This window comes from Toxotes jaculatrix, chromosome 6, assembly GCF_017976425.1.
Source record: "Toxotes jaculatrix isolate fToxJac2 chromosome 6, fToxJac2.pri, whole genome shotgun sequence".
NCBI classification, from domain to species: domain Eukaryota; kingdom Metazoa; phylum Chordata; class Actinopteri; family Toxotidae; genus Toxotes; species Toxotes jaculatrix.
Genome location: NC_054399.1, coordinates 28,277,270 through 28,303,750, shown reverse-complemented (window position 1 = coordinate 28,303,750; position 26,481 = coordinate 28,277,270). Strand labels below are relative to the sequence as shown.

Sequence of the window (26,481 nt, the reverse complement as noted above, 5' to 3'; positions counted from 1 at the left end):
TTCAAAACCTGTCGGGATTATAAAACTGCAGACTCAGCCTTGTGAGCCCATTATCTACACATTATATTAACAAATCTGAAATTTTGCTGTATGTTGAACACAGTAACAATAAAAGGCATCTTATCTTATCTTACATTACTGTTTAGATGTTGCCTGTCAACACAAATGGCAGACATTCAGAGGCTGATGATCTATATCATTTGAAGTCAAACAGAAAAGTGAGAGCAGCCATTATTCTTTCTGTAATTTAATGTACCCATTCCACCTCGTAATCATGTCCAGTATTCTGGACTTTTTTAGAAACACAGCTACTGAAGCATGTTAGGAGGAAAACTAGAACACACTGCTATGTAGGAAAGACAGAATATTTCTAGCTGAAGCTCTTTTGTCAGCATACAGAAAGCATTCGTCTTGTAGGAAATGAGTAATAAAGTAACAAAGATGGAAATCAATAGAAATGAATGGCATGCTTGCCGTCAGCAAGGAGGTAAAGGCACGTAATGAAGCAACAGATGGAGTGCATGCCGTTTGAGAGAAGAAACCCATTCATGGTCAGCGCTAATTATGATGATTAGTCGTTGACTGAATGTACCATTTTCAGTTCACAAATTGAATAAAGTCAGCTCCAAGAACGAGATGAACAGAAAGCAAAGCAGTGTGAATGAGGATTTTACTGTTTTACAAAGAAAGGACCCCCGGCACAGCTTTGACCACTAACGTCACACATCCTGTTCTTTCTCCTTAATCACCTTCACTCTTCTAAACCTCTAAACTTTCTTAAAGTTCCTTCTCTGAGTCCTCAAACTTCTAGTAGAAACTCTGGCTTGATCACAGCTCTGCTGCGATATATATCCCCTGCGACTGTTTGCCTGGTCAACGGTTTCCTCGCAGGTGAGCACTTTTATGAAAGACCTTCATTCAGCCATTGGGCTAACAACACATGCTCTTGCAAATGAAATGCTGAACAAACTGAGCAAATCCTATCAAGAAGTACTATGGTGTTTGGATGTTGTGTAATCAAGACAATGAATTAATGGACATGGAGCTTTGAGAATTTGTGGGACTGTTGCAGCTGTGGATGATTAAGCCCATTTTGGAGGGTAGCCAGCGAGCTCTGAAGTCTGTGCCAAGGAAGGCAGATAACAACTGAGTCTGTTAGTGTTAAGATTGTTAAGATGTATTCCCAAGTATCATTTGAGAACTGGATGCTGTATGATCAAAGTGCAGGTGAGATAAGTTAGTTTTGATCCCAATACCAGAGCCACACCCACTGTTTTTCTGCAAAACCCATTTACTGAACAAAAACAGCCAAAACTGGCAAATGTTGCAGTCTGAACTGTAGTGATATAGTAAGTTTAACATTGTTAATCTGACATGATGCCAGATTTCAGTACTTTGGTAGCTGGTGCTCTGCACACATTTCAGGCGGCACCATAAAATAAAGGTTCAATAAAACCAGCCCTTGTTGAAAATGACTTCATTTGTATTTAAGCTATATGAGAAGTGTTGAATCAGACTTCATCATATTTAAGTGGCTCAAATATTTCCCCTCCTCATTTCCATACAAAAAGCAGCAGAAACACCAGTCAGTATAATGTGTTCCTTAACTCAACAATGACTATGAAGCTGAATCAACGTCTCTGACTCAACAACAATCAGTTATTATTAAAGGACTGGTAGATTATATTACAGTGGGTTCTATTTTTCTTATCACTGAGTATATAAAAAGATGTTATTTGCTCGTGTCTTACCTACACTGATCAATATTTTTATATTAACAAAGGATTTAATGACTGTGTGTAACGTGTAAGCTGTCACTGATAGTGATGAACCCACAGAGATTTATTACCCAACCCCGTAGCTCGCTGCAAATCTTTAGAACAATATAGCACAATTCAACTCCTTTGGTTTTATGGCCCACGGCTGCATTGTTTGGTTCAGCCTCACCACGCTCATCAACCCTCCTTTTGAGATGCAGCAGGCGGCTCTTTTCAGTGAAAAGCTCTGATTAACTGATCGTATACTACATGCACAGCAAAAGACAGTGGACACAGTTAGCTGGACAGTGAGCACAGTGGGACATTTGCCTGCTAAAGGTAGTTAGATATATATATATATATGTTTTTTGAACAAGTAGAGTGAAGCATCATGACTTGAAATTAATGCTAATGTTAATGCTCTGTTTTTCTCGGGGATGTGTTACAAGGAAACTGTTTGCTAACACATTATGAGGTGATATAAGTCAGCTTGTGTAATCAGCTTGTGTAATCCATTGTGTGTAACCCCTGTGTTTTGTTTGTCGGGCTAGTCATGTACAACTTTGTTTGTGCAGTAACCTCTAAGACTGTGGGCACTTCCATGAGTTGTTTTTGTGTTTGTGTGTCTCTTCTTCTACTCACATTAATCTGAGTGGCCTGCATCAGATCCAGGATGGGGAGGATTGTCTTGTACATGTCACATAACTTCTGACTTTCCACCTCTTGCTTCTGTTGCTGCTGAGGACGGAGCAGCACTCCTTCTTCTCTTATGTCTTTTTTAACATGATGGACAAAGACACCAGTTATTAGCATTACTTCCACTTATACATGCACTAACCGTTTTTAAAACCTGCCATATTTTAGGAAAATGTCAATGATTTTTCCTTTTTATGCCGGTTATTTGAGACCTGCTCGCCTATTGACTTGTTTCTGCAGCATTTTGAAACATTCATTAAAATCTCACTGTTCTGAGTTTGAAAATAAACTTCTCCTTCTTAATAAGCCTATTTTGTGTCTAATTTAAATTCAGCTAAAGGCTCAGTAGCTGGCCTCTAATTGAGTAAAATATGTCAATGTTTTTTGCCTCTGAAATATTTGGAGATCATTGAGATTCCAGCAGCAAATCAGATAAACTTGGCCACAAGCATAGTGAACTCAGGCATCCATTGTTTACTGCCATTGTTAACCTCTGTATGGTACTGGCTATGTAAGAGATTGATGTCCTATATATACTACAGACTGCACAGAAACCGCCACCCCAGCAGGCATTGCACTAGAAAGCCCTGATGAACACACACACACACACACACATATCTTGGCCTGGCTATTCCCCTGTAAGCATAGTAAATACAATAGCATGGATCTTTTGGCCACTTCCTTTTACTCATGCTTGATTCCCCTTTTTGCAACAGAAAGCCCCATTATCTAAATCCAGAGCAACTCTGACCCACTAAACTGCTTTCTTTTGAAAGATAATGAAGTGTGATTGCATACTCTGTATGTTGTGAGGTTAGGACGTGTTATATTAAGTCTATAGCATGCTTTGAAATTTAGCCATGTAATTGTTTATGCAGTTAGACCAACATACAATATGTTCTCTGCTTTTTAGTTATTTTTTGTCAGTTATAGTAGTTATTCATTCAGAGGATAACCTGGTTTGTTACAACTTGGGTCTTTATAATTCATCATTTCTGTCTGTTATCACCACAGTAATTGCTGAGATCTGAGAACACTTCAGCATCATTACAATGAAGTCCAATGGGGCAAAAAACGTGACTGCAAATATCCAATTATCCAGATTATCTAAACCGCATTATTTGGAGGTGAAACTGAAAGTGAGAGGACCTGACACGTTAGAAACCGATTTCTTTTTTAGCAATGAGGTTCACTGTTCACAGATCCCAGTTGCAATTACTGACACGTAAACAGTAGAAGTATGGTGTTCACTAATCTACCGGGAATTTTGTTCTCATTTGCAACTGATTGGCCAGTGCAGTTCATTGTGTTCCAGGTTAAATGTTTTTGCCAGACAACCCCATACCTCCGGGGTTGGTAACCCCACTGAGTCAGCAGGGTGTTTCCATTCAAATGGATCAAGGGGCCACGTTTTTTCATGCATCTGTCTTTAGTGGGTCTGACTTTGTCTTATGAGGCCAAGCATAGTAACAATTTAGAGTTTTCCTATAAATGTATGACTGTGTCCCTGTGCTACTGCGTAGGATGGGCCACCTCGTGGACCTGCTGACACCTTCATACTGAGTCCTGCCACTTATCAACCCTAAAATAATCCTGCTGGGGAAAAAAAGTGGGCTCTTATCCAGGATGGGGTCAGAGAATCAGGATCATTTTCTACCCCTCTAGTGATGGTACTACTTTGGTGAGTAGTAAAACCCATAACATGTATCAACTTTTAATAGCTCAAAGTGTCTGTATTCACATTCAGGTTCAATGGGTTTAGTTTGCATCAATATTTATTCACTGAATGTTAAAATAGCATAAGCAATGAAGTGCGTAACCAACTGTAGTGAAGTATCGTCAGCATGAGTAGATAAGAATAATTCAATACACATACATACTCTACACAAACCTGGGAGAAAAGGCCAGATCCTTGAGTATATTTTCTTGAGGAAGAGGCCGTCCTCTCTCCTTCTAAAGCCCAGGGTGATGAGGTAGTTCTGGGGTACAGCAGAAGCAGACAGCCAGTCAGTGGTCTGTGGAAGGATGTGGCCACCTCTGGGGTCTGAGGAAAATGAAAGAGGAGAATGATAAGCACAGGTCAGGATGGTCAGTGTTGGGATCAGAATATATTTCAGAAGTCAAGCGTTTTGATTTGCCAAAGGGAATGCAGCTGTTTTGATTGTAATGCAGCCACTACATTAACATTCAGTGTGAACAGTGAACTTTACAGCTCCCAGTGTGATGCTGACTGTTATTTGTGACCCAAGTAGGATCAGGCTTGTTTCTCTTCACTCTAGAGCACAGTGGTTGTGTCTGTATTTTGTATGAAGCATATAAATAACTTTACTCCTATGTCAGGCTTCCACATGAGATATTTTGATGCTTTATTTTAAAAAATAAAATACCATATAGAAGGAAAGATGAGATGAATCTCAGTTGATCTCCATGGACAGAGTCATAGTAGCAGCACATAGTCATTAGATACATACAGTGAGTTCCCACACCTGCTTATTCTTGTTTGAAGTCACTGGGTCATAGAAGATGTCTTATTATAACTAAATCACAATCATAAATACTGTATATATCTATATGAAAATACTGTTGGTAATCATTGTTTAAAAGCTTGGTTATCTGTGATCATGATAATAGTGAAAATGAATCTTAATGTTGAATTATTCTTTTTATTCTTCTTTTTTTTTTTTTTTTTTTTTCCAGTGACAGTGCACATTAATCAACATTGCTGGAGAGCCAAAATGTCCAATTATTAAACCTGGCCAGGTTTCCACTAGTCAGATTTAAATTAGCCATTAAAATGACAATAAAACACAAAGCAAATAAATATAATCACAGGAAAGAGCATTTGAAGAGAATAAAAAGCTTAGAGGACTACGGAAACCATCAGGCAAATTAGGTACAAATCAGGTAGTTAATAAAAAAAAAAAACAATGTTAAGCTGACAATCAGTGCAGGCAGTTAAAAAAATGGCAACATAAAATTAAAAGCACTATCCCATTCCTTCTTTAATTTCCAGATATTGCCTTTTAACCATGGAAGAATCGTCTTTTAAACACGTTTGGATTTAATGACTTTCTGAAATCTACTTCTAACTGAGTGAATGGCAGATATGACTGACTAGCTGTTGTCCTGTGAATCAGAATGGTTACTTGCTCTGGTTGCATTTTCAAACACAGTTATATTAGGTATTCCCAGACAGTATCGGACAAACCAGTCATCATATTAACCCTTGTATGGTGTTTGGGTCTATGGCACCCATTTTCGGTTTTTATCAAAAGAAAAATGATACAATCAGCTATTTTTTCAATCTCAGACTCATTGGCTGTGGCTCATTTTCTGTGAAGAACATATATCAGGACACATTTTCAATGACCACACATTGTACACCCCCCCCAAGATTGATTTGTGTCTGACTTGAGGAAGTTATTCTTGTTGGTCCCTTTACCAACTGGACCAAGTTTTTACTAAAATCTTCTAATAAAATCACATAATATAATGATTTCTTAATCAAAATTAAGTTAACAAGGCCTTAAGCTGCTCAAAAAGACAGCAGGTGGTCGGCAAATTTCAGTAATAGTATATGACATCCGAGGAGAAAGTACAAGATTGAGACCAGTACACTCAAATTCATTAGAACTGATGCTCTTTGATATGAAACAGACCCCCCTCTGCCTCTACTCTCAGTCCAGTCCTTTCTAAAAAAAACTTTATATCCAGATATACTGACAGCAGGTGATATACTGACAGCACATGCTGGTTACTACACTAACCAAATTCGGCTCTTGTGTGGAAGCCTGATTTCCTGATTCCCAGCATGATCCATAAACTGCCAGCACCCGTGGCTGCAACATTACATTTTCAATTCATCTGTCAATTATTTTTCTAAATAAATAAATGTAAGAAAATCATGAAAAATGCCAGTCACAAATCATAGACGACTTACGAAAAGCAGCAAGTACTCATGTTTTAGAATCTGGAAATCCAAATTCAAAATCAATTAATAAAATCATTGCAGATTAATTTTCTATAGTTTAAATGCTTCAGCCCTGAAATAGTTTTCTAACTTTATAGGGCAATAATATACATAAAGGCCGAATATTTTTTCCTCAAAGTGGTCAAGAATAATTTATTTTTATTTATTGTAGCTTTAGTACATTCTATATTTAATTACCTAACAGCTGTACTATCAGGTAAGTTCAAGAGCAGCTTCTTCATAGTTAGACAGTTATGCCAGTTATACCCTTCTTTTAACTAGTGTCTAAATTTGTTGATTGAGCCATTATTTCCTTTTGTTGGTGAGGCTGAAAAAGGCTACCAGATCACAGCCGCTGAGTTATAGAGCAGGTTTTGATCTAGCCCTTGTTCTAATTGGTCTTATGTGGTCTGAATGGAGAAGAATTGTTATACTGGTCATGTCGTTAAAGTAGTAAACATTCAAGTCAAAAGAACTGGAGGAACAGAAGAAAAAGAAAAACAAAGAAATATACCTGTAAATATATATATTTCTAAGTGAGTGCCCCACTTTGAAGTTATTCTTTCCTTCTCTCTCACCACCCTGACTACTGAGTACATCAGTTAGTGTTATAGGTCTTATGATAGTGGAAGTGATAACCAGAAAGAAATTGTTGGAGGTTTGAGATTCTGCTCCAGCAGGGGATCCGAGATGGAGTATCCTCCAGAGGAACTAGATAACAGGATATATCCAATCTGTGATAAATGGTACCTCAGGAGAAAGTTAATGCTAAGGTCTTTGGGACAGTGCAAAGGAGTAAAGTGGAGGAAGAAGGAGAGGAAGAGGAGAGGAGAGAAAATATCATCTTGGCCTATTAAAGAAAAAAAGTAGAGATGGATTGGAGATGTGCTGGAAAGGACAAAAAGAAGGAAGAGGAGGAGGAAGAAGTCTGGGGTTCATACTGGGGAATTTATGATCTCTGGATGTGAGGCGGACACTTCACCTAATATAATTTCATTACAATTCTCAGCGGAGAGTTTGAGATTCCTGAGGTAGAAGTACCATTTCCGAGGACTCTGCTGGTGCATTCAAGTGTTTCAGTGGGGAGTTCTGAGAATTTCATCAGCACTGGTCTCTTATATCAGTCAAGGTGTCCTGAAATAAGAAAATAATGGAGTATGTAAAGGCAAAGAACATCTAGACTCCAAGCAGAGTGCCATATCCCCCCCCTAGTCCCATAGTAGTGGTCTACTGTCACAAAGTTGTCCTGTCCTCGGATCTACCTGCCTTTTCAGAGCTGAATTACTTCTGGCCACACAGAAGTGTTTTGGGTGTATGTGTAACTTTTCTAGACTTTCATTAAGTTTGCTTAGTTTGGTTAAAAAACATCCCCATGGTTCATTTCTGCACACAGCTTATTACAATCCATAATTACATATTCATTGCTAAGTGACATCTAGTGGTCATGTGAAACAGCACTAGTCTTTTCTGCTAATGCCCCAGAATGACCTGTTTGGTTGCAAATGACAAAGCCCTGTAGTGGCTGTAGTAATTATGATGGGAGCAATGGAGGAACTTGGATGATGTTATTGGGCGACACAGGTCAATGTGGATGGATAGGTTGACAAAATTAGTGTAACCATGACAACAAAGGTCTCTAGCCTCAATAAAGGACTTATTTTGACCCAAACCATGATCCTTCCTTAAACCTAACCAAGTTTGTTTTGTGCCTATATCTAACCAAACCTTTACCATGGCATTGCCATCATGTATTCTCCAGTCCTACCTGCACTGTCATTTCTTTATATTCCCAGCCCTCTTCTACCCACTTAATTTTACTTACGATGGTGTAGTTTAATAGATTGGTATTCCTACTTACATAAATGATCACAGTATCATTGTCCTTCTTCTGTGTGTGTTTAAGGGAACAGTTAAACTCACGATCGGCAGTTTGTCCTCACTGAAAATTGGAGTGCAGAGGACAGTGCAGAGTCAAAGCGTAACGTATCACCCCTTACAGGGAGTCATGCACTAAAACTGTTTCTTCATGAGCAACAGCTGGGCACAGTGACTTTGTGACTTCTTGTTGTAACGGTGAGGTTGCCAAGCAACTAGAAAAATGTTGCACTGCTATGCATCAAGAAAGAGTTATAACATTTAACTCCACATAAAACCAAAAACTGTTCTTTCTACATGAAAAAAAAAAAAAAAAAACAGAAAACAGATACTGCATTAATTAAAGCACTTTAGAGGTTTTCCTAGATATTCTTTTTAACTTTGGAGGGAGCCAGGCTGTTTCCTCCTGCTTCCAGTGTTTATCCTAAACTAGATTAATCGCTATTGATCGACTGATCTTTCTAAGGAGGAATTTAAAAATATTTTTCAAAGTGTCAAACAACACAAAAGAAAGCACTGACAGCTAACCTTGTTTAGAGAACATGGTCAAGAAGAGCTTAGATGCATAAAACCACTTCATTTATTCATAACAGAGTGTTTTAAAGTTACATCATGAAACCTGGAGCGCAGCAGATAAGGCGTAAAATCTAAGTGATGTGGAGTGCCCAAAGAATTGCTGCAAGCATGAGCGTCTGTGTACTCTCCATATAAACTGATGACTCATGGCAGTGCTCAGCAAATCTGCTGCTGATCATATATACAGAAACTCAGAGCCCAGGCCACACTTCATCAGTGAAACGATGGCATGTGTATGTTTCTCTGTGTGTCGGCATGTGTTGGACCTATCATTCAAGATTAACAAACCATGGACGCCAGTGTCATCATATGTGAAGGGATACAGTCTGACTATCTATTGTTCTTCTCTGTTTTGAATCTGCATCAGAGGTGACTATACACCATAGTATACATCCTGGTCCTAACATCCAGCACAACACAGGCTCTGATGATTTCATCACACAGCTAAACAGAACAGGCTGTAGCTGAATATATCAGAAATGACTATAAACATGACACAATAATATTAATACTAGTACTACTACTACCAAATAATAATAATAATAATAATAATAATAATAATAATAATAATAATGGCTGGACAATCTCCTCACCGATCTGTCTGTTCTCTGCTGGTGTCTATACCTACTGCTACTATAAAATCAGTTCCTGTATTATTTCCCTCAATGTACATTCTGTAGTTGCCATTGTCACATGACCAACCATGGTAGCAAATCAAAAAACTGAACCATCATGAAGTCAAATGGCAGCAGCAGTGCTGAGCTGCACATCTTCACAAGAGCAGTGGTTGCCGCCCCTACGTCTCCCGTTGTGTTTACATTGAAAACAATAGAGGTGGTGGTCTGAAAGCACCTTCATTTCAGCTCTTCAGATCAGTCAAGCTTTATCCTGCACTACACAACTAGTCCAGTGAAAAATGATATAGTTATTGAGAATGGGTGCTGGTGAACAACACCTCGCCTACAGCTTATTTGTTTAGATTTTGGCACATGAAAATCCTGCTTCCTTGGCTTCTAGTGGTTCTTGTTTGCACTCTACAAACAACAATCACTTCCTACTGTGTAACGAAGAAAGTCTGAATCTCATGACTTTCAGACAAAACCTGTCTGTTAGAAAGTTAGACGAAGCACCTTTTAAATATGATTCCTAAATAGATTTATGGATGTCTGCTCTTTGTAGACAAAAGAGATACTCTGCAAAGACTCAATTCTGCAGATTGTAGCCAGGTGTGTATGATTTCTGTGTATTTGGATTTTGACTCTGAGAAGAAGTGATGTTGCTGCTGTGGTAAACTGTGTTGGAACAAAGGAGCAGTGTGGAACTGGCAAAAATAGTTTTTTGATGTTTTTGTATTTGTTCAGAGTGCACTGTCTGTGCTTATCTGAATATCTATTATCTGAATTGGCCGTGATTCTACAAGATGTTGGAAACTTTCCTTTCAGACTCTGCTCCATGTTGACATCATCCATCACATCATTTCACCAACTATACTCCAATAGCTATGCTAGCAGATCAGTGACACTGTACTAGTGGTCCTTAGGTATTTGGTAATGTGAGTGTGCTAACATGCTCACAGTGATGATAAAATACAGTTTTTTGGGGGGTATTATGTTTACCATGTTTACTGTCTTAGTTTTTTAGGAATGTCATTAAATTAGGTAAGTGGTCAAGGGATTAGAAGTCCACCTTGAGGTTGACATTTTGGTCTTAACCAAAAATGTCAACCTCATGGTGGGGCTAGAGGAAGCAGGGGATCATCAAAGACATTAAGATATATCATATGGGGACAATGAATGTCTCTACAAGTGTTCATGGCAATCCATCCAGTACTTAAGAAATTTCAGTCTGGACCAAAGTGGTAGACAGAACGACCAACAGACCAATATTGCAATCCCTAGAGCCAGGTTTGGATCTGAAACACACCTGTGTATATGAAGTCAGTGAAGCCAGGATGCTGCTTCATGCAGGCCTCAGCTGCTTGACTGATGTCCTTGGCTGTAGGACCTCCAGAGTATGGTGTGTAAATCACAGAGATGTCCTTCTCAGTGAGTCGGGCCTTGCACAGCATGGCCTAGAGCAGGAAAGATTTGATGAAAGTCATGGGAATGCTTGAAAGTGAGGACATTTTGCACATCTGCACTTTCAAAAGGCGCTGTTTTAGGAATAAGGGTGTTTTCAAACCTGCATTGTTTTGTCCAATTAAATCTGACTCTTGATACAGTTCATTTGGGCAGATGTGAGCACAGCAGTCGTACTTTGGAGGAAGTTGTGTTGATCCAGTCACAAACTAATTCTGGGTCATACAGCATTATTTTCATTTTTATGCTTATGTTTAGACTCTCAAAGCACTTTGATTAAGGTTAGGTGACCTGAGACACAACGTGTGTATTTACATTTAGCCAAAACCACAATTTTTCACTAACCTTAACCAAAGTGCTTCTGTTGATAAAACCTAACCACAGATGGGACTCTGGATGTGAAACCCAGGCTCTCGTGTGACAGCCATGTGCTTTATAATCCTGCCAAACCCCTCAGCTGCCGTTCATAAATGTAGCACTTCATTCATTGAAAAAAAATAAATAAATAAAGGACAACTGAGATAGTTAAGAATCTTCTGCAGTTTTGCCTTCAAGTACAGAGATGACATGAATGGGTTGTTTGCCACTATGTGCCCAGATTCTGCAGATTTTTATTCCAGCTAAAGAAATCAGCAGCTGCCTTCACTAATTAGCACACTCTCAACCCGGGAGACAGAGCTAAGCAATGAAATCAGTTGCTGTAGCATTTGATTACAATTAAAATCTGCAGACTGTCGGGTCATAGTGGTACATAACTGAAAACCACTGGGGATTAGATAAGGTCAAGAGGAGATGAATATATTCATAGAATGGATATGGAACTGTTTGGATGCTTTTGATCAGAGATCTGAGGAGAATGAAGAAAGATGCAAGCTAGAGAAAACAAGTGCTGCAGAAAGAACAGAGGGTAAACCCAAACAGAATTTCTGCTGAGGGCCTCCAGAAGGTCAGGGGCAGCCATGTGGATAGATTGGCTACACAGAGGCAGACACAGATAGATCATCTTATTGTTGTATGGCGTAATAACTCATATTTGCACCTATAAGGTCTGAGTAACAACCAAAAAGGCAGATATTCGGTGGCAATGGTGGTGGTGGGATCGATAAAGAGACTTCCTTGGCATAAGCTTTTTTGAAGCTAGAGTCCTCAAACAGAACATGCACATTGTGCCCACACATTCACCCTGCATCTTGTAAGTCTCTTGGGATGGAGAAGGGGGTTGAGTGAACAGCAGGGACCAGAAGTTACTTATCTCACATCAAGCAAATGCAAATGGCTGAGCTTGGATGGCGAAAACATACATATCCACACACAGAGGAGCAAATATCCTTAAAACAGTCATGAAGACAAAGAGACGGCATTGGTCCAGGTGGGAGCAATGAGGAAAGCCTTCATGTTGTCCTAGCAGCTAAAGCCATCTCTCTCCCATGTCCTTAGACACAGAGAAGAAGAAAAGAGAAGGCTAAAACAACAAGAGGAACAAAAAAAAGAAGACAAAAAGAATCATTGAGGATTTCCTTTTTCTTTGCCTTGCTCCCTCTTTCTTTTTTGAAAGTAGGTAAACCTCTGACTTGCTGCCAAAAATGGTAGCTTCAGTCCTGAACTAAAAATATTATATCCAAAACAACACCCTGAAAATTCCCCTATCCCCTGGTGTGTCTGACAGAGGCTGTGGAACTGTGGTGAGTGAGGCTGATACCAAAAGCTGCTGTAGCAAACTTTGCCTCAAGTGTGCGGTTGATGCATTTTAATCTCTCTTTTTTATCAACTTTAAGCAGTACTTGACTTTGCTCATAGCTTTACATCCAGCAGCTTTACTAGGCAGTTAGTCTCAGCAAAAACAGTATCTGGTGAACCAACCAAGTCCTCCTACCTAAACAACTGTATAGGTCATTTGTTCCAACCCTCAGATACATATAGACAGGCATACCAGACGTTTGTTGTCATTGTAGGTTTAGGTACAGAAACTACTTAGGTGTAGGGAAAGATCATAGGTTTTGTTAAAATAATCAATTTGTTAAGGTTTGAGAAAATCTGTCATCATAGGCGTGATAATAAACAAGCAGTTAAGGTTGTAGAACGAGCGGTCATTGATGAAAGAAACTGATCAAAGAAACACTGACTATTGTTTGAAAATGGGAACCGAACCATGGTCTCCTGTCTCCTGTGTTGGCATCCACCCAGGCCTCCTCCTTTCTCACTCTTGATACTACATTGTCTGACTTCCTCCTTTGCTCATAATCACTAAAGCTGCTAGAGGTTACCTAACAATAAAATGTAAGTGGGTCATAGTAATTGGCTTGCAGAGGTGACCTGTAGAGACATTTTTTTAGAGACAGTCTCTGGTGAATATAATGGAGCATTTAGCAGCTAAAGAGCCAAATCATTTTCTCAGAAGTTGGTGGAGACCAAAACAGAGCTTCAAGTCATGGTTAGGTGCAAAAACAATCACTGTCGTGGTTAAAGGATACCACTGTTAGTTGCTGGTAGAAGTTTAGCACAACAACACCTCCAAATTAAACAATAAAATACATCATTTTTATCTGCCCTTTGAAATGACACAGGTCTGAGACATCATTTGTCTTGTGGCTTTCAAAAGAACAAAATCAAAAAGAAAGAAAGGAAGAAAAACAACATGAAGACACCTGTGTCCTATGTTAAAGTTCAGTGTTCTGTTGGCCCTTTAATCACATCACCTAACTTCTTTCCTCCCCACAGACAGACATTAGTGATAATAACTTTGGCTGACAGAAGTTGCTGTCAACTTAAACATACAGTATATCATGATATTGTGCACATAATGAAAAAAAAATTGAGATCTCTCTGTAATATATCTGTCACTCCAAAACTTAAAATTTCAAGCACCTTGACCTGTGGTCACTGGTAATAATGGTTGGAGCAGGGATATTTAGATACAGACACAGTGATGCCCTAAGGGTTGATTGAAGGCAACTGGACTTCTTGTTTGAAGCTTAAAGACGTTTCACCTCTCATCCAAGAAGCTTCTTTAGTTCTTGAGACTGGTTAGAGAGTCCAAACTTTTAAACAACTAAAAGGTGGTACCTCTGAGGCAGCTCCACTTGAGGCAGCCCAGCAGGAGCCACCCAAGGTGTGAACCTTTCACTAAGTGGTTTCTATTGCTCCCAGAGGTACCACCTACTAGGTGAGATAGGGATGAGTTTAAAAGTTTGGACTCTTTAACCGTCTTCAAGCTTTAAACAAGAAGTCCAGTTGCCTTCAATCAACCCTTATGACAAGATGACCTGGATGAATGAGAACTTACACAGACATTTTGGACACAGTGATATTTGTAGTGTAGCACTGTAAATTCTTGGAGTAACTGTGTGAAGGCATATTGGCAGCTTCACACAGCTTTGTTACTCCAGGAATTTATTAATTTTCAGTTTCTTTGCAGTATTCTGGCTCTAACAGCATCTGAGCTGTCACAGAAAGAGACCGAGGATTAAGAAAACAGTCAGCTGCAGTTTCCTCTGTGCAGGTGGAGGAGTTGAATCAGTTCCTTGGTCTTTTATCTTAATCTGTCTGATATTTTTCCATTCACTGAAGGACTTTGGTTTGCCCACTGTCAGCCTGAAAGGCATAGAGTCTACCTCAAAGATTGAAAAAGAATTAAAAAAAAGTCAGTTTATCAGAGGTATGTAAAAGGATGATTACTGTGAGGCTCACTGTGTTGGACTGAAAGAGTAAAGGCTGGCATTTGAGGACTGCCTTTTCCTTTAAAGCTTGAAGTTCAAGTTTTATGTTCATGAATTATAAATGTTCTTGACTTTTTCAAGTATTTTTTGTCTTGTTTGGAGAGTTTATATTTGTGGAATCTGCTTTAACAGCTTTAAAATCGACTAAAAAATTAATTTGTATTTTTCAGTCCACACTTAACTTACAACTTATTTATCTCACTCCACGAGGCTAGTATGCATAGTATCACCGAGCACACTAAATACTATATATCAAGCTAAAACTCTGACACTTCAAACAATTAACATTTTAAGACATTTTGACCTATTTACACATGTAATTTTCAAAGTAGGGAAGAATGCTTAAATTCTCTTCTTTGCTCATAATTATAATAAATAAATGAAAGCGCTTTGTGCGCTGTTTGAAGCTTGTATTTGCACATCTGACAACTAATACTTGAAATTACTCTTGGAATGACAGGTCAGCTGCAACAAATGACATTTTACTCACCGTAAATACATAATTATAACAAGTAATTAATTGGGGCTTCAACTTTTAAATCCTAAAAAGTCAAGAATATAATATTTCAGATCAGAATTCTTACACTACATTAAGTCTATGTTTGTACTTTTGATTTTTTTTCCCCAGATATCTGGAGAGATATCAAACTGATGTTATGAACCAATATTGATCATATTGGTCGGTTAACAGTTGGTTAACAGTTGGTTAACAGCCGAATAAGAGTCGGGTCTTGAAGTTGTTTTTCCACAGCGACTGAGAGGTCAGGGAGTACAGAAGCCAGTGTCAGGTATTGATGTGAGGACATGCTGGCTGATCGTGCCCTTTACTGTTCCATTTTTAAGGTTAAGTCTGTGGTCAGGACACAGACACACACACACATGCACACTTTCATCTTGCCCTTGTGGGTTCATTATAAACCCTTTAGCAGACCTTATGTAGCAGACAGAGGATGCTAAACAGCCCTGATTGATAGGTTGGTGAAGAGTTGGCAAGTCTTTTAACCAATAATCATTCACGCACCAACTCGTCCGCTGTGCGCCCATCTGTCCTACTCACCTGCCAATAGAGTTTGAGCTGCTTGCTGATATGGCGCTCAGTGCCACCCAACAGACAATACAGCCAGTCAGCAGTCAACACGCTCCTGATGACAGGGAGAGAGAGAGAAAAGAGTGTGTCAGGGAAATCTCCAACAAGCCAGCAGCTTGTACCAGCTGATCCTGTAGTAAGTTTTAGAAAAGTCAACAACCTGTCAAAATGTTTTAACATGTCCTTCTGAATGAGACGACTGTGGAGTCAAAACTGAAAGTGATGGTTGCTGTTGCCCTGGTGACATGTTGTATATTATTTTATTAACCTGCAACTGTGCCCCCCTGAGCTACTGGGAATTGAATTAATGGGAATAAAATGTTTCAGTTATGTTAATTTCATTGTAGGTTGAGTTCTAATTTATTATTAATCCCTGTGACATTTGTCCACCATCCTCTTCCTTTTTGACATATTCTAAGTCTTTCAGAGCAGAGGGCTATCACAGAAGTGACGGTAGAAATTGCAGCATAATGTATTAACCTTAGGACATTACAGTGTCTAACACTAGTAGTAACATGTTTAATTTCTTGGATTAATATAATTAGTGGTATTAATTATACTGCGCAAAAACTTGTGCTATGTGACCTTGTTCATGTTTCAAGTCTGATGAACACCACTCCCTGTCCACTACTGATTTGTATTGCAGTAATCAGGTATTGTGCTTTCTAATAAGATCCCAAATGCTTAACTGTCCTTTCTAAAAACCAGTTTTGAGTCATGTATAAGTCCATACTTAATATTTATTTTCTTCTCTACAGTCTTCACTGTGGTGCTTGCAAACTGTATCTGTACTGTGTTTACACTTTGTCTCCACAGGTTCAGATTTTTCCCTGCAAACCTGGCAGCCTCAGATTGAGTGACCTTAGTAAAGTGAGCAGAAAACATAATCATCTTCTGTTAACACGTCTCCTCCTATTATTTGCATGACCCTCCCTTAAACATGTGCGTTAAACCTTCATGATTGAGTTTTGATTGAGAAGAATTAAATGAAGCGAGACATTTTTTCCTGATGAACAGTGAGAATCGTCCTTATTGGGAAAACTAATGTTCCATCTACAGTCAATATCAAACTGACTGCACTGAAAGAGAGAGACAGACCCAGATCCTCCTTGTCTTTGTGTTCTTTGCCATGTCAGGGTAGATATTTGTCAGGCTGGATGGGGGCCGAGTACAGCCTTGGCTTCCTGCCAGTCAAAACGCTTTAATGTCTGTGCTGTCACTAGGTTCATGTGTGTTAGAATTTAATGCAGTTGTGTGTGTGCATGTGTGTCTGAATTTGCATGTGTGTTGTGAGTGGAGATGGAAGTGTGTGTGTGGAGCAGGGGTATAGGGGAGAATGTGTGTGTACTTATACATGTATGTGTGTGCCATGATCGAAGGAGGCGGCAGAGACATGGATCTCCTCTGACACAGTGAAACTTTAAAAGCAACATTCTGTCACTCTGTGTGAATGTAAAGTACGTCTCCACTGCTGGGAGGTTCCACAGTCATAATGGTGCTTCCATGTATGTGTGTGTTGGTTACATATGTGCCTTTACAGCAACCTAGCTATGTGCTATATGATGCAGGTTACAGCGAAGGCCTTATACTACTAAAATCCACGAGCACAGATGAGATCCACATGAGCAGATGTAGAGGAGCCATTTGTGAAACCACTTACATTGAAACATACAATGGTGTCCACACACTTGCTGCCTAAAAGAAAATCCACTTGCTCGGTGAAAGTTTTGCGAGCAGGAGATCAGTGATAGTGGATGTATGCTCCAGGATAACAGTCACATGCTCCTGAGGAATCCAAGCTGGGTTTCCTCCTCACAGGCTACAATATTGCTCATTGCTCAGAGGTTTTTTTGAGTGCTCGCAAAAACAATATGCGTGTGTAGCTGTTTGACTTGGATCTCATTTGTGCTTGTGGATTTTGGCAGTATAATGTTGTCATAGTGAATGTTCCCTATAATTTCTCCAGATATCGGCATCCTCCACTTTGTTTCTGTGGATACAGTGGATGTGTATTATTAGTATTCGAAGATTAGAAAGTTCTACATGTATGAGAGACTGACGGGGAAACTCCCACGTGTCCCAGTAAATACTAACAGGACAGACAACATGCTTGCTAAAATGACAGCAGATTGCCAAGGTCAGCCATTGTCTGTTGTGCTGAGAGCCCCTCCAGGCTGTTTACCAGCTGAGAGTGTCTCTCAGCAGACAAGGCCAACAAGAATGTGGAGGTGGTTGCTGATCAGTGTGGAGGACAGGGTGGAACAAGACGGATAAAGACCGTGAGGAGGAGACAGCTGAAATGACAAACGACACCAGGAGATTGTCGGTGAACTTACTGTACAGACGTTAGCTGTAAACTAGCTAGCAATGTTCACGTGGACTGTGTATGCATGGCATGGCCTCGGAGTGGTCTGAGAATTCAGCAGTAACTGCAGTTCTTCCCTTAATTTCATTCCAGTCTCACTCCTTTTTCCTCTTGTACATTCATTCAGTATATTTGTCTTCTCATCATGTCTTTCTAGAGGCTTTGTTGTTGTCTGAAACAATAACAAAAACTGATCTCAAATGAATATTTGAGTCGTAGTTATTTAAAATCTTAGTTACCTGCAAAGGTTGAAAGCTAAACTTTATTAGATTTCATAAAGAATTCAAATTAAAGATTAAATAAACAAATAAACTAATTTGATGCTGGATTTGGATTCAATAATCGAACCTGAACCCCAGTTCCTGCCGACACACTCAAATACTTTCCCTTAACAGATCCCGCATTTGATAATGAACCCAAATCAGCCAAAGTCTGACCCACTTGTGCCAAACCTGCTGCTGTGAGTTAATTCCTGGGAGTCAACAGTAAAAAAAGAAAAAAACAAAAACATGTACAAGTTTTGTGTAACAGCTCCATTTGTTCAACAAAAACACCTAATTTAACATTTCTTAAAATGTGAATCTGATGATTGTCAGTCCACAGTATGTTTGACTGTGTTTGGACCTGTGACAGTTCTACAGTATACATTTCCTTTATATTTAGACTGATAACAGGTACTGCACCATGGTAACCATGGCCGTAATCCCACAAGACACACAATAAACATCCCATTCACTTCACTCCAAACTGAACAAAGGTAAAATATTTTCAGACATGAACTTAAATAAATACACACACAGAGGATGATGGTGCTCCTCTACTTCAAGACTTAATCTTGACAGCTGTACACAAATCAAGGGTAAACAGGTGCATCTTAGAGGGGTGGAATTTCACTGAGAGCTTTTCAGTCTCCCTAAAATAGATAATCAACAACTCACAACTGTGTGTGCGTGTGTGTATCATCATGGCAAAATGTGGTCCTGGAGACACCTACTGTTACAGGAACTACCACAGAGCTGGGTGTGAGTACTCTGGCAGGTGTTTATGTCTGTGGAAAGGTGTTGTCACTGCCATAGCATCACAACCATGTAAGATACAGTCATAGATAGGTGTGGTCTGACCCATAAATACTGAGTACTGATGGGTCAGAACGTCAACATGTTGATGGCCACCGTGGTTGGTCGATCCCAAGATGGTTTCTAGTTTAAGTTTTTTGTGTTTTTTTTTTATTGTAGGTAGATCCATGTCCAGTGAGGAGACACTCTTAAGACTCTTTCTTATCACTTTCTATAAAAAATTCCCCTGTAAGATCCAGGTGGCTATTTTCTCTGTTCACCGTTGGGTCAGAAACAAGAGTTTATTTTGAAAGCTGTAGGAAGCTCATGTTGCTTTTCCATGAGTCCACAACAGAAGTTCCAAGTGCGAAGTTAGCACAAGCCACAGAGCCACAATAGCAAGAGTAATGGGAAATATGCCAGGTTGAGATAAACCGCAGTTATCCTTTATGTGACCAGGTTACGGTCTGCTGTGTGCAGTAAGCTGATTTCTTAAATCTCATGTAAACCACAAACTTGGTTTCTGTAATTTGGGTAGGGGATTAAGGAAACTTGATTTACCCAGCTAGATTCTTCCTGGAGAAAGCTGATTTCTCTGCCATGTATATGAGTAACTGTGTCTCTAATTGGCTTCTAAGCATGTCAAAAAAACATTGCAGTAACAGTACAGTAAAAAAAAAGTACAGTAATACAAAACGAAAAAGAGGCCTGGAGAACTTTTGTTGTGTTGACAGGATATGCAGTGTTTTCTTTTCTGTTGCATTTTTCTTTGGAGTTTGTGTGTTTTTGGTTTTGCATAGTTTCTGTGAAACGACTTTGTTACAGTCAATGTAGAGTAAATGTAACTGCCTGCTCAGTGGTGAGGTGAAAAGTTGAACCATCTTCAGCTCTGATGGGAAATAGCTGTGTGGTTCACAAGAACAGCAGCTGCTGTCCCTCTCTGTGCCACTGCAGCTGTCCTAAAGTACTTTCAGTCTTGTATAAATATGCTGGAGGACAGGGTCCTTGCTGACTTTAAGGGTGTTCTGACTCTTTATATACTTCTTCAAGAAGAAGAATGCTTCATCTCCATTTTACTTATTGCACAGCAGCCACTTGGGGAAGCACTTGTCATTGCCCCTGCTGCTACGCCAAGCACTTTGAAGCGACACACTCTTTTGTTCAAGCTGAAATAAATATATTATTTAATTTGGAGGCCGGGCACTCTGGGAGCGCACTCAGCCCTCAGAGCTGTCATCAGTTTGTCCTTTCCATGGTAAACAAGGAGAAGAATTAAGCCAACATTGTAAAGAGGTCCCCTGTGGACCTCACGGCTGATGCAAACAACTCTCATTTTCTAACTCTCCAAATTGGTCCAGACGTTTCAAGCTGACGTAAGCGTCCGATTCTCATTATGGAGAATGGAGATCTCCCAGTTTCAGTCGCCTTGTAATCAATCAGTGTGCTGTCCAGCCTATCAGGGAGGCTACGCCTTGGCTAAAAATATCCTCACTTTGTTTTTGGGGGAGAAATGGAATAAAGTCATTAATCTTTGATGTGTGCACACTGTAATATATGAACATAGCAAACACATGTAAGAATGCAGCTGTGCATGTGTATGATACCCCCCCCTCCACATGCACACACACAAACAGACATGCGAAGACAAAAAGGGCGAGTATGCCAATAATGCAGATTGACCACTTAATCCCCAGTGGTTCCTCTGTCACACGGCAGAGATCAGTGGACCTATTACCTGATATAAGAAGGGAGAGTGAGGGGGTGGCGGGGGGGGGGGGGGGGCGGTGGTTGCTGTATAAAAGAGAGAGAGAGAGAGGCCTAAGGCCGACATGGTGTATCTCATATCAAAATAATAGCACTGGTGGCCTTCTGACAGCTGTCTGGACAGAAAATGAGATGAAGGATAGAAGAGAGGGGAATAAGGATGGAGGCTGACTTAGAGGTGGGAAAACACTGTTGCAAGGAGACGGTCATGAAGACAGACACAGAGACAGGCAGCTACACAGGCTGATAAATGAGATGCTGTACAAAAGAATAGGTTAAAGGACAGGTCCGGGTTTTTTCAGGTTTAAGGTAATACTGACATTTTAAGTTCAGAGAGTTACCAGTCGTTCTAACTGTTCCACCTCTCGATACTGGCCATGAGGCGACCCCTTCACAGCACGACTACTCTGTTGGTCCCATCAGAAACTAATACAGCAAAGTTCATCAGTAGTGCCAGGATCTTGGTGTAAGTAGGAAATACTCACAGGGTTAGTTTATCAATTGCTGTAGCTGGTGAGCTAACAGCTAACATGATAGCAAACCACAGTAGCTCTCTGAAAATAAAGCCATGCCTCACAGCTGCTCCAGCAGGGCAGGATTATTTGATTAAAGGTGAAAATTTTACCAAAGTTAAACTAGATGCCAAAAAATAGGTGTGGATTTACTTCACTGTGATCTCTGATCACAGAGATCCCACTGAATTGAACAGACATTGCTGTGAAATTTTGGCATTTTAAATGCTGACCACAACTCGGTCAAGGATGTAATGTGGGATTTAAAAGAGACACAAATTAGGCGGTGCGGTGCAGTGGTGGGGCTGAAAGACCACCTGCTGTGGATAAATGTCTGTGGTGGAGATCAATATCCTGCATTTTTTTTTCTCTCTTTAGTTTAGTTCCTTCATTTATTCCGTATTCTTTGCCTCAAAGATCAAATTTACATATGAAAAGCAGTGTTGCTTGGCACAAAGTCATGTAAATTGCTGTAGGGAGTCACAGGTTACTTATTTACACTGTTTTCTAACGAGCATGCTGCACAGTAGTTTTCAGTGTTTTGGTGTATATGCTTTGTTTATGTGGCACTATGGACCCTGCCATCCCTCACCTGTCCATTACCTGCTTCCTTTCCTGCCTCAGATAACCTGACCCAGTCACCTGTCTGCCCAGCTGCTCCTCATTTTGCAGCCAGCCTCAGTGCTCTCTGTGTGTTGTGGGTTTTCACGTAATGTTACTCCACATGTAATGTAAGTTTCCACAGTCCCTCTTTGTTGATTGACAAACATGTAAAGAAGCATCTGCCACCGATGCTTTCATAGGTAAGAAAAGCTGCTAAAGTGGTAATGAGCTGCTGTGTGAAGGCTTCAAGCTGGGGGTTTTACAGGCCGCTGGGGACTGCAGACAAGAAAAGTGATGTAAAGTGATAATTTCAGAATCTCTTTCAAAACTCACTGACATCCGTACTGACGCAATAAGTGCATGTCCACATGAGGATAGTATTAAAGCCCAACTGAAATTTAGTCGTCCCATTTTGTGGCCCAAAATAACGTTAACATTTTTTCTAAATGTATTTTAATCTTTTTTTTTCTTTTATCATAAGGAAAACAAATTGTCTGAGCAAAAAAACAGAAATGCTCCTTTTAGTCTCAGCCGGCTGAAAGGTGATGTCTGTGTCTGACTGAGAGCAGCTGGACAGCTGCCGGAGTGACAGTCTTCACCACAGGGAACAAGAATAAACAAACTTGCGTTGCAGCCTACATGTCATGGGCAGACAGTGTGTTGTTAGTGGTGTTGAAGAGTAAGGACTAGCTCAACTGAAGAGACAGCTGAGCAGCTAATCAGATATCTAATAAACTGATGTCAGCAGGACTTTTTTCATGTTTGGTGACTTGTTCAACATGATAAGATGTAGGACAAGACATATGTTCATGTTTGTGCATTAGATAAGAAGGAGACTTCAGGGCAAAAGCTAATGAGGGTTGTTGTTAAATGTCTGTGGCTCTTTTTTGTGTAGCAGGCTGCTCTGCCTACAACAGACAGGCAATGTTACTGCTTTATGAAAAATTTGATACAATACAAAACCAGAGCGCACGATCATGTGATCAAAACTTAGAAAATATAAAAGTCTTACTACCTTTGTAGGAGAACACAGGACACGTGATTTACTGAGCAAATCTGTATGCTGTCATTTCAGCAGGCCCTCTTGCATCTCTCATTTTTGATTAATCAAAGCTTTGGGAGCAGGGTTAGGGATTGACTCATCGCCTTCCTAAATTGTCAGCCAGCTGCCCAGCTCCATCCAGGGAGCACATAACACTTAAAGAATCCTGCATAGAAAAATCTGCTACACTAAACATGCTGTAACACCCTATACAACCAAAACATACTGTTTTTACATTTCTTTTTGTGAACAGATTTATCAAATGAGATATAATGTATGAATCAGTCAGCTTTATAGGAGTTGACATGCAGATTGTTTGACTTTGGTGTGAGCCAGGCCAGCTGTTTGGCCCTGTTTCCAGTCTTTATGCCAAGTCTCTGGCACACAAACATGAAAGGGGGTATCAATCTTTTCATCTTACACTTGTCAAGAAGAGAAAATATGTCAAACTATCCCTTTAAGATCAAGATCTAAAGAATACAACATCTCAATGCGACAGGAAGATCAGTACATAGATGATCAAAATAAAGCCAATGATGAATGTATATATCTATATATCTATATCTATATCTATCTATCTATCTATCTATCTATCTATATATATATATATATATACAGAGAGAGAGATAGATAGATATACATATCATCTAACCTCCTTTAAAAAAAACCAAAAAAACTTGTTTTTCAGTAATAGTTATATAGTAATATAATTGGTGTTTAGCACTTTCTCCACCTAAACGCCCATAGTGTACATTAACTGTATCCCAATTCAGGCCCACGTATCAGAGTATACAGGCCACACTGTATACATGTAAGCTGCAGTATAAATGTATAGTTGAAGGAAAGATGTCAGCAGCAGGCAAACCTCTCAGATCTCATACAGATTTATGCCAACCCAAAGGAGTGACTCTAATGAAAAGGGTGGGGGGGGGGGGGGGGGGGGGGGGTTGTTCAACTACACGGCCTGTATCTTTAGGAGAGGCTGGACACAAAGGCTCAGTGGAGCCTGTTGTTTATTATATTATCAGTCAGAAACAGCCCCTAAAACATACTCCATGCAGGAGAAATGGAAGGCACTGTGGCCGGCCAATCTGCATTCATTGTTATTTTACTAGAGTCAGCACTCTGCCTGCACACACACACACACACACACACACACACACAAACAAACAAACAAGAGTAAAGGGTTTGCTTGTGTAGTACAGCAGTCTTTTTCACACATATACTCACTTAAACACACATTAACAATTAGTCTAAGGAACACATGAGGTCAGGGTAAAGGAGGAAGAAAAGTGACAATAGGGCAACAACAACAACAACAAGAGCTGAGAGGACGAGGGAGATTGAGGGAAGAGAAGTTGGCGGATGACTGGACGGGCCTGTCACATTATAAAAACAGAGGGAAAGGGAAAAAGTGCATGTGGATACGGAGCAGGAAAGAGAAGGAAGGAGACGTGAAGAGGAGGGAGGTGAGAGAAGAGACCAAGGGTTAACAAGAGAAAACTGCTCTCCTTCTCTCTCCTGTCACTCTGATCACACTCTCCCTCTATCTGTTTCTCAGGGAGTCAGATGGTGCAATGGAAAGATTCCTCATTATCAATCTCTGATAACAAATGAGGACAGTAACACACTAGCAGGAAATATGTCAACTGTCTAACAGGAACATAAAACTGGGAGCAATTAGAAGGGCACGTCACCACTTAGCAACCCCGCAGCTTACTGTCTCTCATTTTTAGTGTGTCAGAGGTGCAAGACTTTAGCCTCTTTTAATAAAGCAACATGCTGGGGTCAGATCAGGTTGTTATTATGCGTTGTTCACTCCCACCTGATTAGTTTGGCAGTGACAGAGAGTGTACTGGGCCAATATTAACCTCTTATCAAAAATTAGATAAAGGATGGTCACTACTGTCCACCTGGACTAGATGCAGCTGAAACACTGAAGAGGTTTCAAGTGCTAGTTGAAGCATAAGCATTAAAAGTATACATCGATTTATCATTACACTCTTATAACACTGTCAGACTCACAATGGACAGCTAAAAAAAAAATGTATAAAAATCGATGCTGCAGAGGTTGCTGTTTTGAGTCCATCCACTCTTTGTCCTTGTCAAAACCTGGCGTCTACGTTACCAACAATATAAGTTCACTGCCAGTCAGTCTGTGGCTGGATTGAGGATAAATGGACACTGCCTTAAAAGATGATGCCCCTTTCATTACTTTTATACTTCTAAATGAATATGTGGGTAATTATCATTAACAAACTGACACGCAGCAATCAAAGTCTGCTGTGTATTCATTAGCTCATTTGAACTTAGAGGCAACAGCGTACGTACACAATGTGAGTAAAGTGATAAGAAACAGGGGGTTCATGCCTCAGTTTTGCCGTGGAGCTCTCTGGTGGTTTAATCCGAACCTCAGAAAAAGACACTCAAATTATTGAATTAACCGTGTTTCCTTCAAAACTTCAAAAACTGAATTTATCATTAACATATAGTTAATAAACTAGTAGGCAGTCGAGCAAAACCTCGTGTGTGTCCAGCTTGAGTTTTTTTTCCCCCTCTCACTGTCTGTTTTTTTTTCCGACATGTGACAGAGCTCATCCCTGACTAAAGCTAATCAAGGATGAACAGGAGATGAGGGACAGATAGTGGGGGTGGGGGTAGGGAGGAGGGTGCTGACAGAGCGGTTTGGACAGATGGACGGACAGACAGGCCGTGCTCTGTCAGCACTGTCTGACCTGACATGAAGGGACAGAAGGACGGGATGGGAGAAGGAAACGAAGTGGAGGAAAGGAAGTCGAAGAACTGACCTCTGTGTTTCCCATTAGTGCACCTACACATACACAACAAAACACACACTCTCTTTCCCTCTTCCTAATTCTGTCTTTTTCTTTGACATACCATGTCCCCTCCAGTCCTTACACAATATCTTCCACAGTCTCCTTTCTCAGCTGATGGATGAAAAAGTAAGAAGACGCAGATATCTATATAAAGAGTGATTGGATTTTTCTTCCATTCAAGGTTTTGTGAGAGGCTGAGGGGCTGGACACAACATGGTCATGAAAAGTGACACATGGAAGTAACATAACAGAATTTAGAAATGAATGAAGTCAGCAATAAAAAGAAATAAAAACTGGTCAGTTCTAGTTTATGTATTACATGTACAGTCACTTTATCAAAACACCAGAGCACGCAGTCATATTTTAGGTCTGTCTGCTAAGGTAAGACAGAGCTACAGCCTATAGGTAGAGCTTTTGAAATGCAGAATCAACAGTAGCAGCAGAGGAAGCAGAAGTAGCAACAACTGTCAGCGCAGATTTCAGGTGAGCAGTGCGGCAACAAGCATGCAGCAAAAGAGTGACAAGAGCACTGACGAGTGGGTTTGCAT

General features: G+C 40.1%; 1 protein-coding gene across 1 annotated transcript in view; it reads right to left on the bottom strand.

The window, feature by feature from the left end:
* The window catches only part of LOC121182864 (spermatogenesis-associated protein 16-like), an 81,567-nt gene that overhangs the window by 37,101 nt on the left and 17,985 nt on the right, over nt 1-26,481 (bottom strand). The window contains exons 4-7 of the mRNA XM_041039485.1: nt 15,726-15,810; nt 10,798-10,945; nt 4,345-4,497; nt 2,400-2,530 (exon numbers count right to left, since the gene is read on the bottom strand). Of these exons, the coding sequence (XP_040895419.1) occupies nt 2,400-2,530; nt 4,345-4,497; nt 10,798-10,945; nt 15,726-15,810 (517 nt within the window). The remainder of the gene's footprint in view (nt 1-2,399; nt 2,531-4,344; nt 4,498-10,797; nt 10,946-15,725; nt 15,811-26,481) is intronic.